Below are 22,796 nucleotides of genomic sequence, written 5' to 3'. Positions count from 1 at the left end.
GTTTCAGGTCTAAGTATAATAAGAATCAGGTAAAATAACAGTTGCAATTTTGTTAGCTGACCTAATCATGTGAAACCGACTTCATAGCTTAAAAGGACATTAAACGGAAAAGTGAAGCTTCTCACTGCCAAAATAATGACATATCAATTTTATAAATCGGACGTCAAATAACCAAGGTACAATGAAACCCCTTTCGGCTGTACTTCGAAGGATCAAAAAAAATATTTTTTTTCCGAAACCCTCTCAACCTAATCTTTAAATTTAGGGGCGCACATTAGCAACTTTTTTTTTTTTTGTATGGGAACCAACCCAGTCTAATGTACATATGTTCAAATATAAGCAAACAAACACATCCGACTACATATCAATGTGTTTCACATTCCACATACGTTGCAATTGCATACTTTTAGGCAGATAATGAAATCTATGCGAAATACTTTGGCCACAAGTTTAAAGCGATATTTATAAATAAAATGTGGTCGTTTTTTTATCACTAGGATTTGCAGGGTTTGGATAAGATATTGAAATTAATTGTGATGACGAATTGGGCGCCACAGGTCCTCGCAAGTTAACCGATGTCAACGCTTTTCTTGCTGTAGTTGATAGTTGTTGTAGCGACTCCTCAGTTATATTATCTAATATAGCCAACATAATATCAGCATCATCATCATCATTATCATCACTTAAGTCAATAACACTTTTCGGCGACATAATTGCATTGGTACGCTCTATTGCCTCCAAACCATCAGGATCAGGATCAGATGCAATGCTATGCGTTGGCGATACACTAACAACGGGCAAAGGCATAGATTTTACTTTATCACATTGTAACGCATTTAGAAAACTAGAGCTCTTCAATTGTCTGCTGACATTTTGTAACTCTTCTGTAGCAGTTTTGTGCAAAGACTTGTGACGTTTGAAATTCGAGGCATCGGCAAATGTGCGCGGACAAAGTGGACAGCGGTAGGGCTTTTCGCCCGTATGTGTACGCAGATGTTTTGTTAATGCAGATCGCAATTTGAAGCGTTGCAAACATTGTGTGCATTCAAAACGCATTGGCGTGGTAGTTTTTGTTTCTTCTGGTGGTATACTTTCGAGAATATTTTGCAATTCACTGTTATTTATGGTGGCGCCAGGACCAGGTAGTGCGTTAACGGCTGGTAATATCTTAACAGATTTAACAACGATATCTTTTGGACGTAACAGAGATGTTGCTGGTGGTATGCTATTTTGGACTGCGCTAGACGATTGAGAAGTTGAGGTTTTGTTTGACAACATTAATCCTGCGTCTTTTCCATTATTCAACTTTAATTCTATTAGCTTTTTCGCATGCTTAAGATGCACCTGTTTATGCAGTTTCCAATGAGAACTGCTATTGAAAAGAGCCCCACACGTTTCACACTTGAATGGCAGCTCACCGGAGTGCAGACGCATATGTGTAACCAAATTGGAACGATGGGCAAAGGCTTTAGAGCAATGCTGCAAGTATAATAATATGTTAGACATTTTTTATAATGATTTTTCTACCCAGCTGTCTCGTATGGGCTTTTATAGCGGTTTTTATAAACTGTAATTTTTCAACGAAATAGAGATAGACTGACCTAGAAAAAAAAGAAATTAAGAGAAAGATTATTTGCCCTTTCATTCGTATGAACGTCAGTACGTCAGTTAGTGTTGCTGGTGTAAGGCCAAACATACTCTCCCGCAACAGACGAGGCTCTGGCGATCCCAAGCTCTTCATGGAACTTGGGGGTGGGGAGGGAGGAATGGCCTGAAGGTTTAATGTGGCCATACAAATCGTTCCCAAAATGGTCGGGCTAGCACTTTAATGGTGCTGTGTTACCGGAGCGTACCGGATCTGTATCCGGAAAAGAACCATCACATCGATAACACCCCCAAAGCCTTCGGCGAGCAACCTTATCGCTACAACAACAACAACAGGACGAACCCGATATCCTAATCGCCAATGGCGGAAAACACGTTCCTGCACCCTATGATGAAGTGAGAAGGCAACATCCCGACTAAGGAATAACAAAGCGCCTGGTAATGACGGACTACCCTCCGAACTGTTCAAACACGGAGGTTGGTGAAAAGCATATAACTCCTATGCAAAATGCGGTCGAACGAGCGCTCACCTCCACATTGAATTTTAAGTGTGCTCTGCCCAAAATACAAGAAAAGTGATCCCGCAAACGGCACCAATTATTGCAAAATCAGCCAGCTTAAAATCGCGTATAGAGTTCTATCTAGCGTACTGCGCGCAAGACTGAAGCCCAAGTCAACGAACTGATTCGATCTTATCGGATATGAACCAGGGGCCTTACTATGTAACTCGATTCGAAATAAATTTCTCGGATTTCAAAAAAAAAAAAAAAAATGTAATTTGACAGCTTTCGAATAGGATTTCGTTCGAATCGTGTAACAGAATAAAGCCCCAGATCTGCACGCCGCGATAAATCCTGGAGAAGGCTAATGATAAGAGAATCGATACTTACTATCTTTTGTCGACTTCAAAGCAGCCTTTAACAGCGCGGAAAAAAGTTGCTTGCTTGGTGCTATGTCAGAACTTAATAATATCTCGGCAAAGTTAATGAGGCTCTGACAAATTAAGTTGAGCAACAATATCCGCAAAAGAATTGGGAAGGACTTCTCCGCGCCTTTCGAAACCAAACGTGACTTCAGACTAGGCAGCTCCCTTTCGTGTGATTTTTTTAAGCCAATGCTGGCGAAATATAATTCTAGCAGCAGACTAAACCGTGATGGCCCAATCTATTATAAGAGCGTATAATTTTTTTGGCATATGCTAATGATATTGATATTCTGGCCTTAACAAACGCCTTATCTTCATTATATAAAGAGGGTAAGATGAAGTACTTGCTATCATCCAAAAAAGACCCGCGCATTCACGCCTTTGCAGCTACGTCACTGTTGAAGACGAGACTGTGAAAGACTTCGTATATTTAGGAGCCAGCATTAACTGCGAAAACAGTTTAGAAGTCCAACGAAGAACAACTCTTGCCACATATTTTGGACTCATTAGTCAATTTTAAAGTAAAGTCCTCTCTCGACTAACAAAAACACGTCGTCGCTCTACCTGTCGTGATGTATGGCTCGGAATCATGAAAAGTGTCGAGAGAAGATGAGATGGCGTTTGGAGTGTTCGAGAGAAAAGTTCTCCGAAAGATTTATGGACCTGTCCGTTATGCCAACGGCGAGTATATGGGTAAGCCTTTACGGTATATGAATGCGGTACGCTCTTGAATTTGCACATTCTCTTGGAGGCTCGTCTACCACAGCAATAAATTATTCTACCTTCGCTCCTGTGGATTTTGGTCGCCTCTAAGACTAATACCTAATTAAATGGGGCTACAACGCCTCTTAACAGCACTCTCACTATGGTCCACCTCTGTTGAAGCTACAGTTTCTTTGGACACCGTTAGAGGATATTGATGAAAATTTGTGATCGGTCGCACCTATAGGATGGGGCGAAGCACTGCTACTACAACAACAGCCATACCTAAACCCCTAAACCCCAAAAGCTTCATAGTTTTGCGTTGTGGGAGTTTTTGTTGTAACCGCAAAGCATTCCACAACGCTTTCTGATACTGCACAACACTTTCGAACCCTCGGGTCATTGATGAAATCCCCTCCATCGTCTCTTACAAAGAAAATACCTTACCGCAGGTATTTTGGAAGCCCTGATTACAATTTCTCGTCTTGATTCTTAACGATCTATGTTGTTGTCGTTGTAGTATCAGTGCTTCACTCCATCCAGTAGATGGCACCACTTACAAATTGTCATCAATATCCTCTAATGGGAGTCCGAGGAAACTTGCTGTTTCAACCGGATTGGACCAGAGAGATAAAGGTGTTAGAGGCGTTGGTTCCACATGTTAAAAGCAGGATATACATTAGGGATCGGGGTTGATTCTGAATAAGTGCTAAACCTAGTACAGTATCCAAATTGAGTTAAAGTAACGCGCGTTTCCCTGGGGAGGTTGTTCCAGGTATTTGACTTTAAGAACTGGGCTCAGCGAGCAATGTCTGGTATAATAGTCCCACGCCTTTTTGTGGATACCTCTTAAGGCCTTTTCGTGCTCCTTTTCTTCATACGGCTGATTTCTTAAGCTCCGGTTTTCTTCATAGTGCTTACGGAGATGACTTCTTAAGTTCCTGGGAGGCGGGTCGTCTTCAATGAGATGTCTGTTGGGATGCCCAGGTTTCGGGGTGTTAAGCAGAAAAAGTTTGTTACGCATTGCACTTCTTTCTTTTATAGGGAGTATTCTCGCCTCACTATGCAGAGATGTTTTGGAGACATAAAAAGACAGTTCTGAGCGCCATGTTTTGACAGGTCTGCAGTTTTATCCTCCAGTGTATTTCTTTTAGACTCGGCGACCATATTGGAGACGCGTAGCATACAAGCGGCTGCATGCTCACCGAAATGCAGACGTTGATGTCCAATATGGACGACGGTTGCTTTATGTACGTTGTAAATAAGAACGCCGAGGAACTGGAAATACGATCTTCCATATACTGTTAGTGTAGTCCCCATGTTCATAAAAATTGCTGGAATTATAACAGTTAAAACCTGCAATAATACCACAAAAAATATCACATCCCGAACGTATGATGCTACGTACAAATAAACAATTACAAATTCTTGCTGCCTCGATAACAAATTGTCTATCAAGCAACCCATATAGCATTGATTAAATAATTTCTTGCGTGATTTAGCAAATACGTTTAGTTCTCGTCTCCATTCGTAACGATTTCTCTAAACTTGAACAAGGCTAGAACGCTACGAAACGATGGAAGAAATCGCAACTACTAACCCCAGCGGGTTAGGGGGTCAGAATATACCCGCGGTAGGTATGCCTGTCGTAAGAGGCGACTAAAATACCAGATTCAAGGAGCGCAACCCTTCAGGTTGCCAGCGCAATATACAGCTTCTCCAAACCCAATTGTCAACCTCACCTATCAGCGGTGAATCTGTTTCACTAACAGACGAGGCTCCGGGGACTCCAAGCTCCTAATGGAACTTGGGGGTGGGGAGGGAGGGATGGCCTCAAGGTTTAATGTGGCCATATATATAAGATATTCCATCCCATTTCGACCAATTTTGAACCCGACCCCTTTAGAATTTATTTATTTATTTATTTGTTAGTCTACAAATTTTACAATCAATCAGACTAAATATGAATTAATGAATGAACATAAATGCGGATTACAGTGTAAAATTAACAAGTATACATAGTGAGCAAAATTATATTATAAAATATGTATATACATATAATATTGAATCAGTTGTCGGGATGGACTGTGATGCCGAGCAACGGAATAGATTATCAGTGCTGTCGGAATGGACGTGATTTCGAGCAGCTGATGTATGTTTAACACACAATAGAAGGGCTGCGATGTGTGGGAGGTTGGAAAGGACGTGATTCCAAGCCACCCGCCCAAAGTAACTATTGATTATTAGTGCTGTCGGAATGGACGTGATTTCCAGCAGCTGATGTATATTAACACACAATGAGTAAGGCAGTGATGTGTGGGAGGTTGGAAAGGACGTGATTCCAAGCCACCCGCCCAAAGTAACTATTGATTATTAGTGCTGTCGGAATGGACGTGATTTCGAGCAGCTGATGTATATTTAACACACAATGAGTAGGGCTGCGATGTGTGGGAAGTTGGAAAGGACGTGATTCCAAGCCACCCGCCCAAAGTAACTGGAGCAGGTAACCGATTTAGTTTAACATGTGATTTTGAAACAGTTATGAGTTCAAGGCAGTGAGTATATATTTTTTTATACTGTAAAGTGTGTCGCAAGTATCAATACTATTGCAGTGATTATTGAAATCTTGACACAGACAACGAAGAGGTTCATGCATTTGAAAATTCGATCTACATGTATTTAAATATAGCGGTTGGAAATACCGAGAGGGCCTAAAAGGGACATTAAACATCACCTCGCCAAGCAGAAATGGACTGTTTATCATCCCCCTTAATAGTTTTACCATAAATAAAACGCCAAGCATCTCCCTACGGCTCTGTAGTGAAGGCAGCTGTAAAAGTTTTAACCGGCTGCAATAGGGCGGTATGTTCCTTGATGGATCCCAGGGCAAATGATTTAAAGCAAAGAGCAAAAACTGCTTCTGGACCGATTCCAATTTGTCGCTATGAACCTGATAACGCGGGTTCCAGATAATGGAAGCATATTCCAATATAGGTCTTACTAACGATAAAAAAAGAGTTTTAGTGACATAGGGGTCATTGAATTCCTTTGACCACCTTTTTACGAAAGCCAAAGTGCCTCTAGCCCTATTCACACACGATTCGATATGTAATTTGAAGTCCAGTTTAGGGTCCATTATAACGCCAAGATCAGTAAAGTTTGTGACTTGCTTAATGATATAATCGCCTATCATGTACTGATAGGTTTTAAAAGATTTCCTCGTAAAACACATAAACTTGCACTTCGGTAAATTTAGTGACATGACGTTCACGTCACACCACTCAACCAGATTATTCAGATCCAATTGAAGAAGTGCCCTATCTTCAGGTGAGCGAATGGGCATAACCAGTTTGACGTCGTCAGCGTACATCAGCGGTATGCAGCGCTTCAAAACATTTGGGAGGTCATTAATGAAGAGCAGAAACAACACTGGACCAAGGTGACTGCCCTGTGGAACTCCAGAAGATACATTGATGAATTCAGACAAACAATTGTTAAACACAACGGTTTGCTTTCTACCTACCAAGTACGAAGAGACCCAAGAGAGAAGCCGTGATGGAAAACCCAATCGATCGAGTTTTAGTAGGAGTAAGGAATGGGAAACTTTGTCAAACGCCTTACTGAAATCAGTGTAAATGACATCAACTTCGCAGTTCGTCCTTAAGTTATTGGATACGAGGGTTGTGAACTCCAGCAAGTTAGACACAATGGACTTACCCCTGCAAAAGCCATGTTGAGACAGGTCCACTGCCGAAGATACTGCAAAAGCCAGTTGATTTGTGACAACTGATTCAAATTGTGACAACTGATTAAAATTGGCTGAAAGTTTTTCTTCTTTTTCTAGCTTACGAAAGACGTTTTTCAGAATTTTTTCAAATTTTTTCATCCAACTCAAAAAAAGTTATGAATTTAAAAAAAAACACCGTTTTTGTTTTCAAAATGCTATAACTTTTTCAAAAATTTACCGTTTGGGATCTTTTTTTTTTTAATTTGTTTTTAAATGTACTTTTCGGAAAAAATACTGTCACGGATATTAGCATCACTAAGCTATACCATCACTAAGGCCATGCTAAGCGATATTTACGTTAATAATCAAATCATGTATACACATATATAAGGCAGCTGAGAGATGTCACACACAGATGCATTTACTTATACGCCTATGGGCGCGCGAGAGACTGTAAACTACAAACATTCACATCAATTATTCAATCTTTATGTATCTACATAAACGAATAAATAATTGCGTCTACACATATGTACCATGTACGAATACGAGCAGCGGAGAGTCAATGCGCAAACACATGCTGAGAAGTTTGAGAGCTCATGGACAATGCTAGTAGATTCTGGAAAAATGCGAACGAGGAAACCAAAGGGTATAAAAGGCAACAGATGTAGAGGCGCTGTAATTCAGTTTGAGTTGAGCTATCAATCAGTTAGTGATTAAGCACGCGATCTGGCGGCCAATAGTAGAGTTTCATTTGAGTTATGAATCATTTTGGTTATTAAGCCAGCGAGTAGCAAAGTATAAGTGTTATTGTGAAGTACTTTAATAAAGGCCATTTTTCCATTATTCAAAATTGGAGTTATTTATTCAACAGTTTAGTGATTCGAACTTAGCAGAGGATTGCAAATAAGAGGATTTGCAGCAAATTCGTTACAATTGGTGTCAGAAGAGGAATTGTTGAATAAATTCTAGAGGACAACAAGGACATGGCAAAGTTAAGTGAATTGAAGATCCCGCAACTGAAGAAGGAGTTGGAGAACCGTGGATTGAATACAACCGGCATTAAACTCGAACTTCAGGCACGACTACGAGAAGCAATGGAATTAGAAGGAATTGACGTGGAAGAGTACGTCTTTCATCTTGATGGCGATGAGACAACAAAATTGGAGGAGAAAAATGAAACACCGCAAACAATGGCGAACACAGACTTGAACATGATATTGGCTGCAATATCGGCACAAATGTCCGAAATGTCATCACAAATATCCACCAACATGTCATCTCAACTTGAATCGCAAAAGACAGATATAACATCTAAGATGGAAACACAACTAGAAGAACAGAAAACGCGTATGTCAGAAATGTCGACACAGATTACATCGAAGATGGAAGCACAAGAGGCACGGATATCCGAAATGTCGGCTCAAATTTCAGCACAGATATCATCGCAGATCTCTGCTCAACTGGAAGAGCAAGAAGGACGTATTTCCTCGAAGTTGGAGGCGCAAGATACAAAAATTTTACAGTTTGAAGAAAAAATCGAGGCCGAGGTGGATGCTTTGAGAGGACGTATCGAGCAGTTGCAACTAAATCGCCCAGCAGTTTCAACTAGTAATCCAAAGGTAAAAACACCATCCTTTGACGGTTCTGTTCCTTTCCAGGTCTTTAAGCTACAGTTTGAGAAGACCGCAGCAGTGAACCAATGGAATGCTGAAGATAAAGGTGCAGCTCTGTTCGTGGCACTGAAATGGCCTGCCGCGGAAATCCTACAGACGATTCCCGAAGGAGAGCGGAACAATTATGAAGCATTGATGGCTGCTCTAGAGAGACGATACGGAACTGAGCTTAGGAGACAGATATACCAAATGGAGTTGCTGAACCGCTTCCAGAGGCCTGGTGAAACATTGCAAGAGTTTGCGTCGGATATTGAAAGGCTAGCACATTTAGCGAATGCGGATGCACCCTTGGAATACACTGAAAGGGTAGATTCAGATCTTTATAAATGGCATACGAGATGTGGAAACGAAGCGGGCTACATATGCGAATCCAAAACTAACATTTGCTGAAACGGTATCGCATGCTCTGATTCAGGAAACAGCGTCGCTTCTGTGTAAGCCAGTTTTCAAAGCACGCCGTGTGGAAGTAGAAAGGCCAGAGTGGGTGGACACAATTTTGGAAGCACTGAAGGGATCTCAACAGAAGAATGCCGGAGTTATTAAATGTTTCAAGTGCGGCAACCCAGGTCACATTACACGTCATTGCGATCTTGGTCCTAATAGTTCCAACAATGTGGGTGGCCGTAAACGCAAAGCTGGCGGAAATGAGCAAGAGCGTGTCGGATGTAAAGAACGAAACCTTGCCCCGGCTATTGAATGTCCTGTGATATCTGTGTCGCAGATTGGAAGGAAATCAAGCAGTCTTACCATCAGAGGGAATGTGGATGGTATAGAGCGTGTACTGACTGTAGATACGGGGGCATCTCATTCCTTGATCCGATCTGATTTGGTCTACAGGAGAGTAAAGTCATTACCTGGAGCAAGGTTGCGTACGGTCACAGGCGAATATAATCAAGTCCAAGGCGAAGTGGTATGTGAGGTATTAATTGGAAAAGTCATTGTTCTACACAAATTCGTTGCGGCGGAGATCGTTGATGAAGTCATATTGGGAGTGGACTTCTTGGTTGACCATGACGTCAGGATATGCGGAGAAAAATTATGCGCTATAAGAATCAGGACATACCACTTAACTCTAGTTTGGAAAAAGGATTCAGCAGTAATCGGGTACTGGTGGAAAAGACTCGACAAAGACCACGAAAGTCAAACGCAAAGGTTGATAGATCGAATGGGCCTAATAAATCAAAATCAAAAGTACCTGCGAGAGAAACAATGGCATTGACAAAACGTAGAAGACGCAGGAAAACGAAGCAACGAATTTCCGAGAAAGAATGCGAGGGTAGTTTCAAGCCGGAGCGCACTACTGTTGTGAAATGTGGGAACGATACCGATTATGCAAAACAAATCCGTCCAGCGCAAGCTCTACGAAGTGGTTCATTGACCAAACAACAGAGTGTGAAGGAACGGCCCAGGGTAACGAGTAGTAAGATGAAACACTGGCATGACAAGAACTTTAATTCGGAAGGTTTCTTGGCGGGAGATTTGGTAATGTTAAACAACCCTCACCGGCGGAAAGGTGTTCCAGCCAAATTTCGGTGCAGTTGAGAAGGCCCGTACAAAGTTGTGAAGAAGATCAGTGATACCATCTACCGCATACAAACCACTGGGAAACCACGGATTAGAATAGTGGTACATTTGGAGATGCTAGCGGCAGTTAGATCGGGAGATTTGTCTGATCGGGACGATCAGACTTAGGTGGAGGGCAGTGTCACGGATATTAGCATCACTAAGCTATACCATCACTAAGGCCATGCTAAGCGATATTTACGTTAATAATCAAATCATGTATACACATATATAAGGCAGCTGAGAGATGTCACACACAGATGCATTTACTTATACGCCTATGTGCGCGCGAGAGACTGTAAACTACAAACATTCACATCAATTGTTCAATCTTTATGTATCTACATAAACGAATAAATAATTGCGTCTACACATATGTACCATGTACAGATACGAGCAGCGGAGAGTCAATGCGCAAACACATGCATATAGCTGGGAAGTTTGAGAGCTCATGGACAATGCTAGTAGATTCTGGAAAAATGCGAACGAGGAAACCAAAGGGTATAAAAGGCAACAGATGTAGAGGCGCTGTAATTCAGTTTGAGTTGAGCTATCAATCAGTTAGTGATTAAGCACGCGATCTGGCGGCCAATAGTAGAGTTTCATTTGAGTTATGAATCATTTTGGTTATTAAGCCAGCGAGTAGCAAAGTATAAGTGTTATTGTGAAGTACTTTAATAAAGGCCATTTTTCCATTATTCAAAATTGGAGTTATTTATTCAACAGTTTAGTGATTCGAACTTAGCAGAGGATTGCAAATAAGAGGATTTGCAGCAAATTCGTTACAATACAAAAAAAATTTTTAAGTTTTTTTTTGTAATTTTTCAGTTTTTCGAGATTTATCGAATTTCGCCATTTTTTTTTCTCATAAAAAACTTCAATCAATTCTGCAATCATCCCCACTAATCCCGGAGTGGGCCGATATTTTTTTTTTTTTTTAATTGAAAAAAAAACTTTAAAAATTTTTTGTATTTTTTCCGAAAAGTAAATTTGAAAACAAATTTAAAACAAAAAGATCCCAAACGATCAATTTTTGAAAAAGTTATAGCATTTTGAAAATAACACAGTCCTTTTTTTAAATCATAACTTATTTTGAGTTGGACACCGTTTTTGTTTTCAAAATGCTATAACTTTTTCAAAAATTGACCGTTTGGGATCTTTTTTTAATTTGTTTTTAAATGTACTTTTCGGAAAAAATACAAAAAAATTTTTAGTTTTTTTTTCAATTAAATAAAAAAAAAAATTATCGGCCCACTCCGGGATTAGTGGGGATGATTGCAGAATTGATTGAAGTTTTTTATGAAAAAAAAAAAATGGCGAAATTCGAAAAATCTCGAAAAACTGAAAAATTACAAAAAAAAACTTTAAAAATTTTTTTGTATTTTTTCCGAAAAGTACATTTAAAAACAAATTTAAAAGAAAAAGATCCCAAACGGTCAATTTTTGAAAAAGTTATAGCATTTTGAGAACAAAAACGGTGTTTTTTTAAAATTCATAAATTTTTTTGAGTTGGATGAAAAAATTTTAAAAAATTCTGAAAAACGTCTTTCATAAGCTAGAAAAAGAAGAAAAACTGTCAGCCAATTCTAAAGGGGTCGGATTCAAAATTGGTCGAAATGGGATGGAATACCCCATATCGTTCCCCAGATGGTCGGACTAGCACCTTAATGGTGCTGTGTTACCGGAGCGTACCGGATCTGTATCCGGCAAAGGATCATCACATCGATATCGCTACAACAACAACGACTATTTTATTTGAAACCGAAAACTTAAAGCTGGGTATATACAACTTTACGAACTTTTACTTATTCCATAATCAATTTTAAAACTTACCTTGCACTTATGAGGTTTATCCCCTGTATGCGTGCGCATGTGCAAAGTCAACTCGTGCCTATGCACAAACTCTTTGGGACATTTGTCACATTTATTATTACGTATGCCCGTATGTTTAGCCATATGATAAGTCAAAGTGTTTCCATGCTGTATGAAAATTGTGTTCAGTTGTTAATACATTAAAATCAAGCTGACATTTTTTATACAAACCGCAAAGCTTGCACTACAATGCTGACACTTGAATACTCGCGCTCCCACATGTACTTGCTCGTGATGACGTAGCACTGAATAATGTGAACTATATGATTTAGCACATTTCAAACATCTATATACAGTTGTAGTCCATGGCAATCCTTTTTTAGTTATCTCTATTCGCTCAGTTTTATACTTTTTGTCTATTTGAACGCTTGTTGTAGCTTTATGCTTGGTTGATTTTATATCAGAATCAATTGATGTAATTTGGCCATTATCATCGATAGCTACATTTATTGTTGTATTGTTTGAGTTAGACTTTAATTCATTTTCTTGAGTCCTCTCATTGCTTGTTATTGTTTTACTTTTGGCCAGAATAGTTTTTCCTTTATGCTGTGCAAGTTTTTGATGCCTTTTCAATTCGGTTTGTGTTTCATAACTATTTTCACATTCAGTGCATTCGTAGATAGTTTCATTGTGTGTGCGCAGATGCTTTAAAAATAGATGTTGCGTTGTAAAAATATCTTTGCAATATTCACATACTAATCGAATATCTGATTCCTTGTTTGTTGCTTTCTGCGATTCTTTCGTATCTACTGCAATAATTTCTGCTAAGGAAGCTCCATTCGCAGAGCACAGTTCGGCTATAGGTTTGATAGTGATGAATGGACCAGCCCTTACCTCAGCTGAATTATCGCATTTATAATCTGAAAATAAGTTATTAGCATTATTTTAAAAAGTATTAATATAAAAATTTGCTTCCGAAAGCCAGACCACAGCAAATGATGCATCACATTTATATTCCGATAATATGAGGCAGATAATACGTTTGAATGAGACTAGAGGACGCTGGTAAGTTCTGCTCCTGAAATCATATATGTCATCGCAACTTACTCGGAGTTAATGTGAGAGTAAGCCCGTTTATGCACTCATGACCTCACTCTCGTTGTTGTTATTGTTGTAGTAGTGCTTCGCCCCATCCAATAGGTGCGACCAATCACAAATTGTCACCACTGTCCTCTAACGGGAGTCCAAGGAAACTTCCAGTTTCAACAGGGGTGGACAATAATGAGAGGGGTGTTAGAGGCGTTGGTTCCACATTACAATTAAAGAGATGGTTGGTGTCATGTGGGGACAGATTGCAAGCGGGGCATACATTTTGTATGTCGGGGTTGATTTTGGATAGGTAAGAGTTTAACCTGTTACAGTATCCAGCTCGAAGTTGAGCTAGAGTGACTCGCGTTTCCCTGGGGCGTATGCTTTCCTCTTCCGCAAGTTTTGGGTACTGTTCTTTGAGTTCTGGGTTCACCGGGCAATTCCTGGCATAAAGGTCCGACGCCTGTTTGTGGAGTTCGCTGAGGACCCGCTTGTTGTCGTTGTGGTTGTAGCAATGCTCGCCCCACCTAATAGCCGCGACCGATCACAAATTGTCACCAATATTCTCTAACGGGAGTCCAAGGAAACTTGCCGTTTCAACAGGGGTGGACCATAAAGAAAGGGGTGTTAGAGGCGTTGGTTCCACATTACAATTGAAGAGATGGTTGGTGTCATGTGGGGACACATTGCAAGCGGGGCATACATTTTGTATGTCGGGGTTGATTCTGGATAGGTAAGAGTTTAACCTGTTACAGTATCCAGAACGAAGTTGAGCAAGAGTAACACGCGTTTCCCTGGGGAGTATGCGTTCCTCTTCAGCGAGTTTTGGATAATTTTCTTTAAGTACTGGATTCACCGGGCAATTCCCGGCATAAAGGTCCGACGCCTGTTTATGGAGTTCACCAAGGACCTGCTTGTGTTTTTTCACTTCATACGGCTGGGTTCTCAGGTGTCGTATTTCCTCAAAATGCTTACGGAGATGACTCCTTAAGCCCCTAGACGGTGCTGGTTCATCAATCAGATGTCTGTTGGGATGCCCAAGGCAGTCGGTTCTATGTACCGGAGCGACTCGGGATTTTTCCCGACCAAGGACTGTCATTTCAGTGTGACCCCATTTAATTTGTTTCGTCCCTCCCACAAATTGTCATCCTCCCAGCAGCTCCTTGCAGCAGGACTGCTACATATTCTCTTACTCCGGGAAGGTATCGAACCCAATCCGGGTCCGTCTCCTGACCCCGGTCATGAGAAATGGTTTTGCTGCATTTGCCAGAAAAGAATCTTTTTAGGACGGTCATACTCTGTTCAGTGTGTCTCGTGCAAGGGATGGTTGCATCGGACAGGTTGTTCTGGGCTTGATCCCAAAACCCGACGTCCACGTAACTTTTATAAATCTTTTGTGGCTCCTTGCTGCTCACGCCCAAGGGCGTCCCGTAGTCTACGCCTAAGCGTATCCCCACTACCTTCCAGCAGCTTCACTGCTCAGCAAGCCACAACAAGTACCCGCTGCTGCTCGCGCCCCACGGCGCCAACAACTCAAACAGCTGATACCACTCATAACTACTACCTTCGTGGTAGAGCTGGCTGCAATGCTGAGCATCAGCCCCTGCCCCCGTCTTCTTCTCCCCCACTCTTTTCTGGCAGCAATCGTGCAGGTCAGGGAAACAGACTCTTAGTCCCTGCCTCCGTTTGCACCGTCTGCCAGCACAGAATATATAGGTTTGCGACATCCGCTCAATGCAGCTCCTGCCTTGGGTGGTGCCACTTTCCTAGATGTTCTGGTCTCCGCGACGGCAACCCCCCGACGGGTTTCATCGCGCCATGTTGCCAGGTCGCAAACCCAAATCATCCGGGTACCCCAATGCTTGCCCAAGGGCGCCCAGTCCCAAGGCCACAACAGCAATTGCGTCCTGGCCTTCCACAACCTAGGCGTAGTCACCCCTCACTTACCCCTAGAGTGGCGGCGTCACCCCTCATGCACTTCAGAATTCTGCAGTTCAACTGTAATGGACTAACTGGGAAGATTACGGAGATAGTCGATTTCATGAAGCGGCACAACATCCGCATTGCTGCGATTCAAGAGACTAAACTCACAGCAAGATCTGCATTGCAGACCTGCTCTGGTTATAATGTCCACAGGAAAGACCGCGAGAGCGGAAATGGAGGCGGCCTCGCATTTATTATACACCACTCTGTGCAATATCATATATTTGATCCTGGCATCGACCGCAGTGACAATGTCTTAGAACGTCAAGGCCTATCTGTCCGGTCAGGCGATGCAAATCTAGAAATCATCAACATCTACATCCCTCCTGTCACCTGTTGCCCCAGTGGATACCGCCCTAATATCGAGGCCTTACTCACTGGCAACAATCGCATTATCTTAGGCGATTTCAATGCCCATCACGACCTTTGGCATTCAAACTTGCGGGCGGACAGTAGGGGTGAGATGTTGGCGGATCAAATAGACGAAACGACGTTCTGCACAATAAACGGAGACGCCCCCACACGTATGGTAGGAAGCTGTCATAGCTCGCCAGATATCTCAATCGTGAGCGCAGAACTCGTAAACTGCGTCAACTGGCAGCCGATGGTAACATTGGCATCCGACCACCTGCACATACTTATTTCGTTCGAGCGTACCGCCGACTTCATCGTCACCGAAAAACGCACTTTCATAAACTTCAAAAAAGGAAAGTGGGAAGAATATAAATCTGCAACAGGCAGCAGCTTTGCTGCCCTCCCTATCCCGACTGATGCCCGCCAAGGGGAGCGTGCCTTCCGTAAGGTCATTGAATCCGCCTCGGCACATTTCATTCCCGCCGGGAGAATTCCCGAAATCCGGCCCCACTTCCCGGCGGAGGCCGCGAGCTTAGCGAGGGAACGCGACTATAAGACAGCTTGATCCAGGCGACCCCCAAATAAGGGATATAAACCAACGCATCAGATTGCTTGTGGACGAACACAAGCGGGCGAAATGGGAAGAGCACCTAAGAGGTTGTAACCTCTACCGGTGTAGGTAAACTTTGGTCCACCGTAAAGTCCCTATCGAATCCGACTAAGCACAAAGACAAAGTTTCCATCGCCTTTGGCGATAAGGTGCTGTCGGATGCGAAAAAATGCGCGAGCGCTTTCTGCCGACAATATATAATGCATCCTACGGTCGACAAAGATAGACGGAGAGCCAATAGACACGCACATAAACACAAACTCAGCGCGTCACCAATTACCATCACCGCTAGAGAGGTTGAGGACGCCATTGGTCGCGCTAAACCATCCAAAGCAGTGGGCCCAGACGGCATAGCCATGCCGATGCTTAAAAACCTAGGGAAAGAGGGTTTCAAATATTTAGCGCATGTCTTCAACCTGTCTCTTTCCACCTTTGTCATACCCGAGAAATGGAAAATGGCCAAGGTGGTCCCGCTACTAAAGCCTGGGAAACCAGCTAACGTAGGTGAGTCATATCGTCCGATATCTCTCCTATCGCCAGTGGCAAAGAGGCTTGAAGCCATTTTGCTCCCTTATTTCCAAGCACATTTGCAGCTAGCCCCTCATCAGCATGGCTTCAGAAAACTCCATAGCACTACCTCCGCGCTAAATGTCATTAGCACCCAGATAAATTGCGGTTTGAATCAATATCCCCACCATAGAATAGTACTCGTAGCGTTAGACCTATCAAAAGCTTTTCCCAAAAGCTACCCTTCCCCCATGTCTTAAAAGGTGGACCGCAAATTATCTGGGTGGTCGGCAGGCATCGGTGCAATTCAGAAACGAAACATCAAAACAAAGGAGAATTAAACAAGGGGTGCCACAGGGTGGTGTCCTATCCCCGCTTTTGTTTAATTTCTACATATCTAAGCTACCTTCACCACCGGAAGGAGTCACAATCGCTTCCTACGCCGATGACTGCACAATAATGGCCACAGGCCCAGGCCCAAAGATCGATGAGCTATGCAATAAAATAAACGGCTATCTCCCTGATCTCTCCAGTTTTTTCGCCTCGCGAAACCTGGCATTGTCACCGACTAAATCTTCCGCGACCTTATTTACAACATGGACGCCCCAAATGTCGACCATATTGAACATCCACGTCGATGGCACTACGTTACCGACTGTCCTACACCCCAAAATCTTGGGTGTGACGTTTGATCAGGATCTACATTTTGGTGCGCACGCAACCGCAATTGTTCCAAGAATTCAGAGCCGTAATAAAATCCTCAAATCCCTTGCTGGCAGTACCTGGGGAAAAGATAAAGAAACGCTCTTGACCACATACAAAGCAATTAGCCAGCCGATTACGTGCTACGCGTCACCCATATGGTCGCAAAGCCTAAAAACCACCCACTGGAAGAAACTACAGGCCTGCCAAAATACTGCTCTCAGAATCGCCACGGGCTGTCTTCTTATGTCCCCAGAACACCATCTGCATAATGAGGCGAGAATACTCCCCATCAGGGAGAGAAATGAGATGCTGACCAAACAGTTTCTGTTGAATACCAAGAAACCTGGGCATCCCAACAGACATCTGATTGACGAACCAGCACCGCCTAGGGGCCTAAGGAGTCATCTCCGTAAGCATTTTGAGGAAATACGGCACCTGAGAACCCAGCCGTATGAAGCGGAAAAACACAAGCAGGTCCTTGGTGAACTCCATAGACAGGCGTCGGACCTTTATGTCGGGAATTGCCCGGTGAATCCAGTACTTGAAGAAAAATATCCAGAACTCGCAGAAGAGGAACGCATACTCCCCAGGGAAACGCGTGTCACTCTTGCTCAACTTCGTTCTGGATACTGTAACAGGTTAAACTCTTACCTATCCAGAATCAACCCCGACATACAAAATGTATGCCCTGCTTGCAATGTGTCCCCACATGACACCAACCATCTCTTTAATTGTAATGTGGAACCAACGCCTCTAACACCCCTTTCCTTATGGTCCACCCCTGTTGAAACGGCAAGTTTCCTTGGACTCCCGTTAGAGGATATTGATGACAATTTGTGATCGGTCGCGGCTATTAGGTGGGGCGAGCATTGCTACAACAACAACAACAACAACATGCCCAGGTTTCTGGGTATTCAACAGGAACTGTTTGGTCAGCATCTCATTTCTCTCCCTGATGGGGAGTATTCTCGCCTCGTTATGCAGATGGTGTTCTGGGGACATAAGAAGACAGCCCGTGGCGATTCTGAGAGCAGTATTTTGGCAGGCCTGTATTTTCTTCCAGTGGGTAATTTTTAGGCTTGGCGACCATATGGGTGACGCGTAGCACGTAATCGGCTGGCTAATTGCTTTGTATGTAGTCATGAGCGTTTCTTTATCTTTTCCCCAGGTACTGCCAGCGAGGGATTTGAGGATTTTGTTGCTGCTCTGAATTCTCGGAACAATTGCGGCTGCGTGCTCACCAAAATGTAGATCCTGATCAAACGTCACACCCAAGATTTCGGGGTGTAGGACAGTCGGTAGCGTAGTGCCATCGACGTGGATGTTCAAAATGGTCGACATTTGGGGCGTCCATGTTGTAAAAAAGGTCGCGGAAGATTTAGTCGGTGATAATGCCAGGTTTCGCGAGGCGAAAAAACTGGGAGATCAGGGAGGTAGCCGTTTATTTTATTGCATAGCGCATCGATACTTGGGCCTGGGCCTGTGGCCATTATTGTGCAGTCATCGGCGTAGGAAACGATTGTGACTCCTTCCGGTGGTGAAGGTAGCTTAGATATGTAGAAATTAAACAAAAGTGGGGATAGGACACCACCCTGTGGCACCCCTTGTTTAATTCTCCTTGGTTTTGATGTTTCGTTTCTAAATTGCACCGATGCCTGCGGACCACCCAGATAACTTGCGGTCCACCTTTTAAGATATGGGGGAAGGGTAGACCCTTCCAGGTCTTGCAGTAACGAGCCATGGTTGACCGTATCAAACGCTTTTGATAGGTCTAGCGCTACGAGTACTGTTCTATGGTGGGGGTATTGATTTAAACCGCAATTTATCTGGGTGCTAATGGCATTTAGCGCGGTGGTAGTGCTATGGAGTTTTCTGAAGCCATGCTGATGAGGGGCTAGCTGCAAATTTGCTTGGAAATAAGGGAGCAAAATGGCTTCAAGCGTCTTTGCCACTGGCGATAGGAGAGATATCGGACGATACAACTCACCTATGTTAGCTGGTTTCCCAGGCTTTAGTAGCGGGACCACCTTGGCCATTTTCCATTTCTCGGGTATGACAAAGGTGGAAAGAGACAGGTTGAAGACATGTGCTAAATATTTGAAACCCTCTTTCCCTAGGCTTTTAAGCATCGGCATGGCTATGCCGTCTGGGCCCACCGCTTTGGATGGTTTAGCACAACCAATGGCGTCCTCAACCTCTTTAGCGGTGATGGTGATTGGTGACGCGCTGAATTTGTGTTTATGTGCATGTCTATTGGCTCTCCGTCTATCTTTGTCGACCGTAGGATGCTTTATATATTGTCGGCAGAAAGCGCTCGCGCATTTTTTCGCGTCCGACAGCACTTTGTCGCCAAAGGCGATGGAAACTTTGTCTTTGTGCTTAGTCGGATTCGATAGGGACTTTACGGTGGACCAAAGTTTACCCACACCGGTGGAGAGGTTACAACCTCTTAGGAGCTCCTCCCATTTCGCCCGCTTGTGTTCATCCACAAGCAATCTGATTCGTTGGTTTATATCCCTTATTTGGGGGTCGCCTGGATCAAGCTGTCTTATAAGGTCACGTTCTCTCGCTAAGTTTGCGGCCTCCGCCGGGAAGTGGGGCCGGATTTCGGGAATTCTGCCGGCGGGAATGAAAAGTGCCGAGGCGGATTCAATGACCTTACGGAAGGCACGCTCCCCTTGGCGGGCATCAGTCGGGATAGGGAGGGCAGCAAAGCGGTTGTCTGTAAAGGATTTATATTCTTCCCACTTTCCTTTTTTGAAGTTTATGAAAGTGCGTTTTTCAGTGACGATGAAGTCGGTGGTACGCTCGAGCGAAATAAGTATGGGCAGGTGGTCGGATGCCAATGTTACCATCGGCTGCCAGTTGACGCAGTTTACGAGTTCTGCGCTCACGATTGAGATATCTGGCGAGCTGTGACAGCTTCGTACCATACGTGTGGTGGCGTCACCGTTTTTTGTGCAGAACGTCGTTTCTTCTATTTGATCCGCCAGTGAGTAAGGCCCTGATATTAGGGCGGTATCCACTGGGGCAACAGGTGGCAGGAGGGATGTAGATGTTGATGATTTCTAGGTTTGCATCGCCTGACCGGACAGATAGGCCTTGACGTTCTAAGACATTGTCCCTACGGTCGATGCCAGGATCAAATATATAATATTGCACAGAGTGGTGTATGATAAACGTGAGACCGCCTCCATTTCCGCTATCGCGGTCTTTCCTGTGGACAATATACCCAGAGCAGGTCTGCAATGCAGATCTTGCTGTGAGTTTAGTCTCTTGAATCGCAGCAATGCGGATGTTGTGCCGCTTTATGAAATCGACTATCTCCGTAATCTTCCCAGTTAGTCCATTACAGTTTAACTGCAGAATTCTGAAGTGCATAAGGGGAGACGCCGCCACTCTGGGGGTCGGTGACGGGTGACTACGCCTGGGTTGTGGAAGGCCAGGACGCAATTGCTGTTGTGGCCCTGGGACTGGGCGTCCTTGGGCAAGCATTGGGGTACCCGGATGATTTGGGCTTGCGACCTGGCAACATGGCGCGATGAAACCCGTCGGGGGGTTGCCGTCACGGAGACCAGAACATCTAGGAAAGTGGCACCACCCAAGGCAGGAGCTGCATTGGGCGGATGTCGCAAACCTATATATTCTGTGCTGGCAGACGGTGCAAACGGAGGTAGGGACTAAGAGTCTGTTTCCCTGACCTGCACGATTGTTTTTTGGCTTCATACGGCTGAGTTCTCAGGTGCCGTATTTCCTCATAATGCTTACGGATATGACTCCTTAAGCGCCTGGGCGATGTTGGCTAATCAATCAGATGTCAGTTGGGATGCCCAGGTTTCTGGGTATTCAAAAGAAACAGTTTGGTTAGCATCTCATTTGTCTCCCTGGGAGTATTCTCGCCCCATTATGTAGATGGTGTTCTGGGACATAAGAAGTCAACCCGTGGCGGTTCTGAGGGCAGTATTTTGGCAGGCCTGTAGCTTCTTCCAGTCCTTAACTAACATTAAACGTATCATGTTTTGGAAAATTATATTTTTTTCTTTACCTGTATCGTTGTCTGAGACAAACTCTTCCGTATCTGTGTAAGGTATAGGATCACAAGGAAAACGTTTTGTTTGCACTCTTACACGTTTAGAATATTTGCTTAAGGAACTGTTCGCATTAGCAGTTTGTGTGTCAATTGAAGCCTCCTCTGTCTCGGTATTTTCTAGACATTTTTCGGAGAACTTTATGGAACTTTTGGGCTTTTCTTTAGGCTGTTTACTTTCAATTGCACTCGTTTCTTTCCGCTTGACTTGACTGCTTGCCTTTTTTTCCATCGCTTCACTGTGCTCACCAATTCTTTGCTGCAATTTACGTTGCCCTTCCTCAACCATAAGCAGAAATTTTCTAGTTGATTCAGCATCCAAATGGCAAGGGGCACATATCCATTTGGGCAATACATCATCATTGACAAACTTTACCATCGAATGAGAGATTTTAATAAGGAGAAATTCAGAATAGAGAAAATCATGATCTAACTACCTCTATATTTAGGTATCCCAGCGTGCATTTTATCAAGGTAACAAAATCGTCCCTGCCTTCCCCACATAGCTTTATCGCATTTTCCTGCATTTCACCACAAAGTCGACAAAGATGTTCATTTTCCATTTTATGTTTAGAAGATTCCATTCTCCACCAGAAAATTATTCTGTTATGTTTATTTATTACAAATATTAACATCAACAAGGTAACAGCGATAATATCAGCTGATTGTGTATTTGACGTTCTCTCATTTCAAGCCACCCTATAAAGGGCCAATTACGCCTCGATTCTGAGCGTTACCGGTAAAATAGTTCCCAGAACATTATGTAACCGAATATCGTTACCAGTTCTTTTATTCGCGATTCTGGCCCAAGTGGTAACGCTGTCATCACCAAGAAACTCACCAGTGTCTGTGGAGAAATTTGAATGGAATTTTTCTTCGCTTTCACGGTTGCCACTTTGGTCCATTTGGACCAAAAATGGTCCCTTCCAACCCCATTTGTTCCGCTGGTCCCTTTTCTTCAATTTTGGTCCTTTTTAGGCAGTAGCCACGATTGGTACTTTTATTTCTTTTTCACTCAGGTAAAAATTCACAATATTGCCCAAAAATTCGCCACACTTTCTTTAGCCCCCATATAATTTTGAATTTACTTCAATGGAACTCTCACCACAAAAAATTGCTCAGTCAGTAAAATGTACCAGAACAATAACATTTCACCTAGGATATAACTAAGCCAGGCATTAAAAAGAAAATTGTTGGCAAACACATTGTCGTTAATTGTTGATGAAATAACCGACTAATCAAAAAAAAACTCTTGTTTTATTCTAATATTAATAACAGCTAGATATTTCGATCGGTTATACAACACTATGTAAAATATATGAAAATAAAAATTTCTTCTCGCCTAGCATAGCTTATAGCGATCACTCTACCGTGAGCCTAACACTTTCAAAGCGTATACAAAGAAATTCGATGCATTACTTCTCGTTTGGAACTTTGATATTTAAATCTTT

General features: G+C 43.1%; 1 protein-coding gene across 1 annotated transcript; it reads right to left on the bottom strand.

The window, feature by feature from the left end:
* Positions 1-461: 461 nt before the first annotated feature.
* LOC137233965 (zinc finger protein 271-like) lies at positions 462-22,542 on the bottom strand. Its single transcript, XM_067757532.1, has 5 exons — positions 21,783-22,542; positions 21,304-21,715; positions 12,242-12,930; positions 12,032-12,178; positions 462-1,479 (listed from the first exon to the last, which is right to left on the bottom strand). The coding sequence occupies exons 1-5, from the start codon at positions 21,978-21,980 to the stop codon at positions 463-465; spliced, it is 2,463 nt and encodes an 820-aa protein (XP_067613633.1). The 5' UTR covers positions 21,981-22,542; the 3' UTR covers position 462.
* Between the last annotated feature and the right edge of the window lie 254 nt (positions 22,543-22,796).

The sequence above is a fragment of the Eurosta solidaginis genome, chromosome 5, assembly GCF_040869045.1.
Source record: "Eurosta solidaginis isolate ZX-2024a chromosome 5, ASM4086904v1, whole genome shotgun sequence".
Taxonomy (NCBI): Eukaryota; Metazoa; Arthropoda; class Insecta; order Diptera; family Tephritidae; genus Eurosta; species Eurosta solidaginis.
This window is presented reverse-complemented; position numbering and strand designations above follow the sequence as displayed.

Excerpts from the sequence above, each read along its gene's own strand:
- LOC137233965 (XM_067757532.1), bottom strand. The coding sequence starts at position 21,980 with ATGTTAATATTTGTAATAAATAAACATAACAGAATAATTTTCTGGTGG. Across the intron at positions 12,931-21,303 it reads TGTCTCAGACAACGATACAG|ATTATAAATGCGATAATTCA; the intron begins GTAAAGAAAAAA and ends ACTTATTTTCAG. Across the intron at positions 12,179-12,241 it reads ATTGTAGTGCAAGCTTTGCG|CATGGAAACACTTTGACTTA; the intron begins GTTTGTATAAAA and ends ATTTTCATACAG.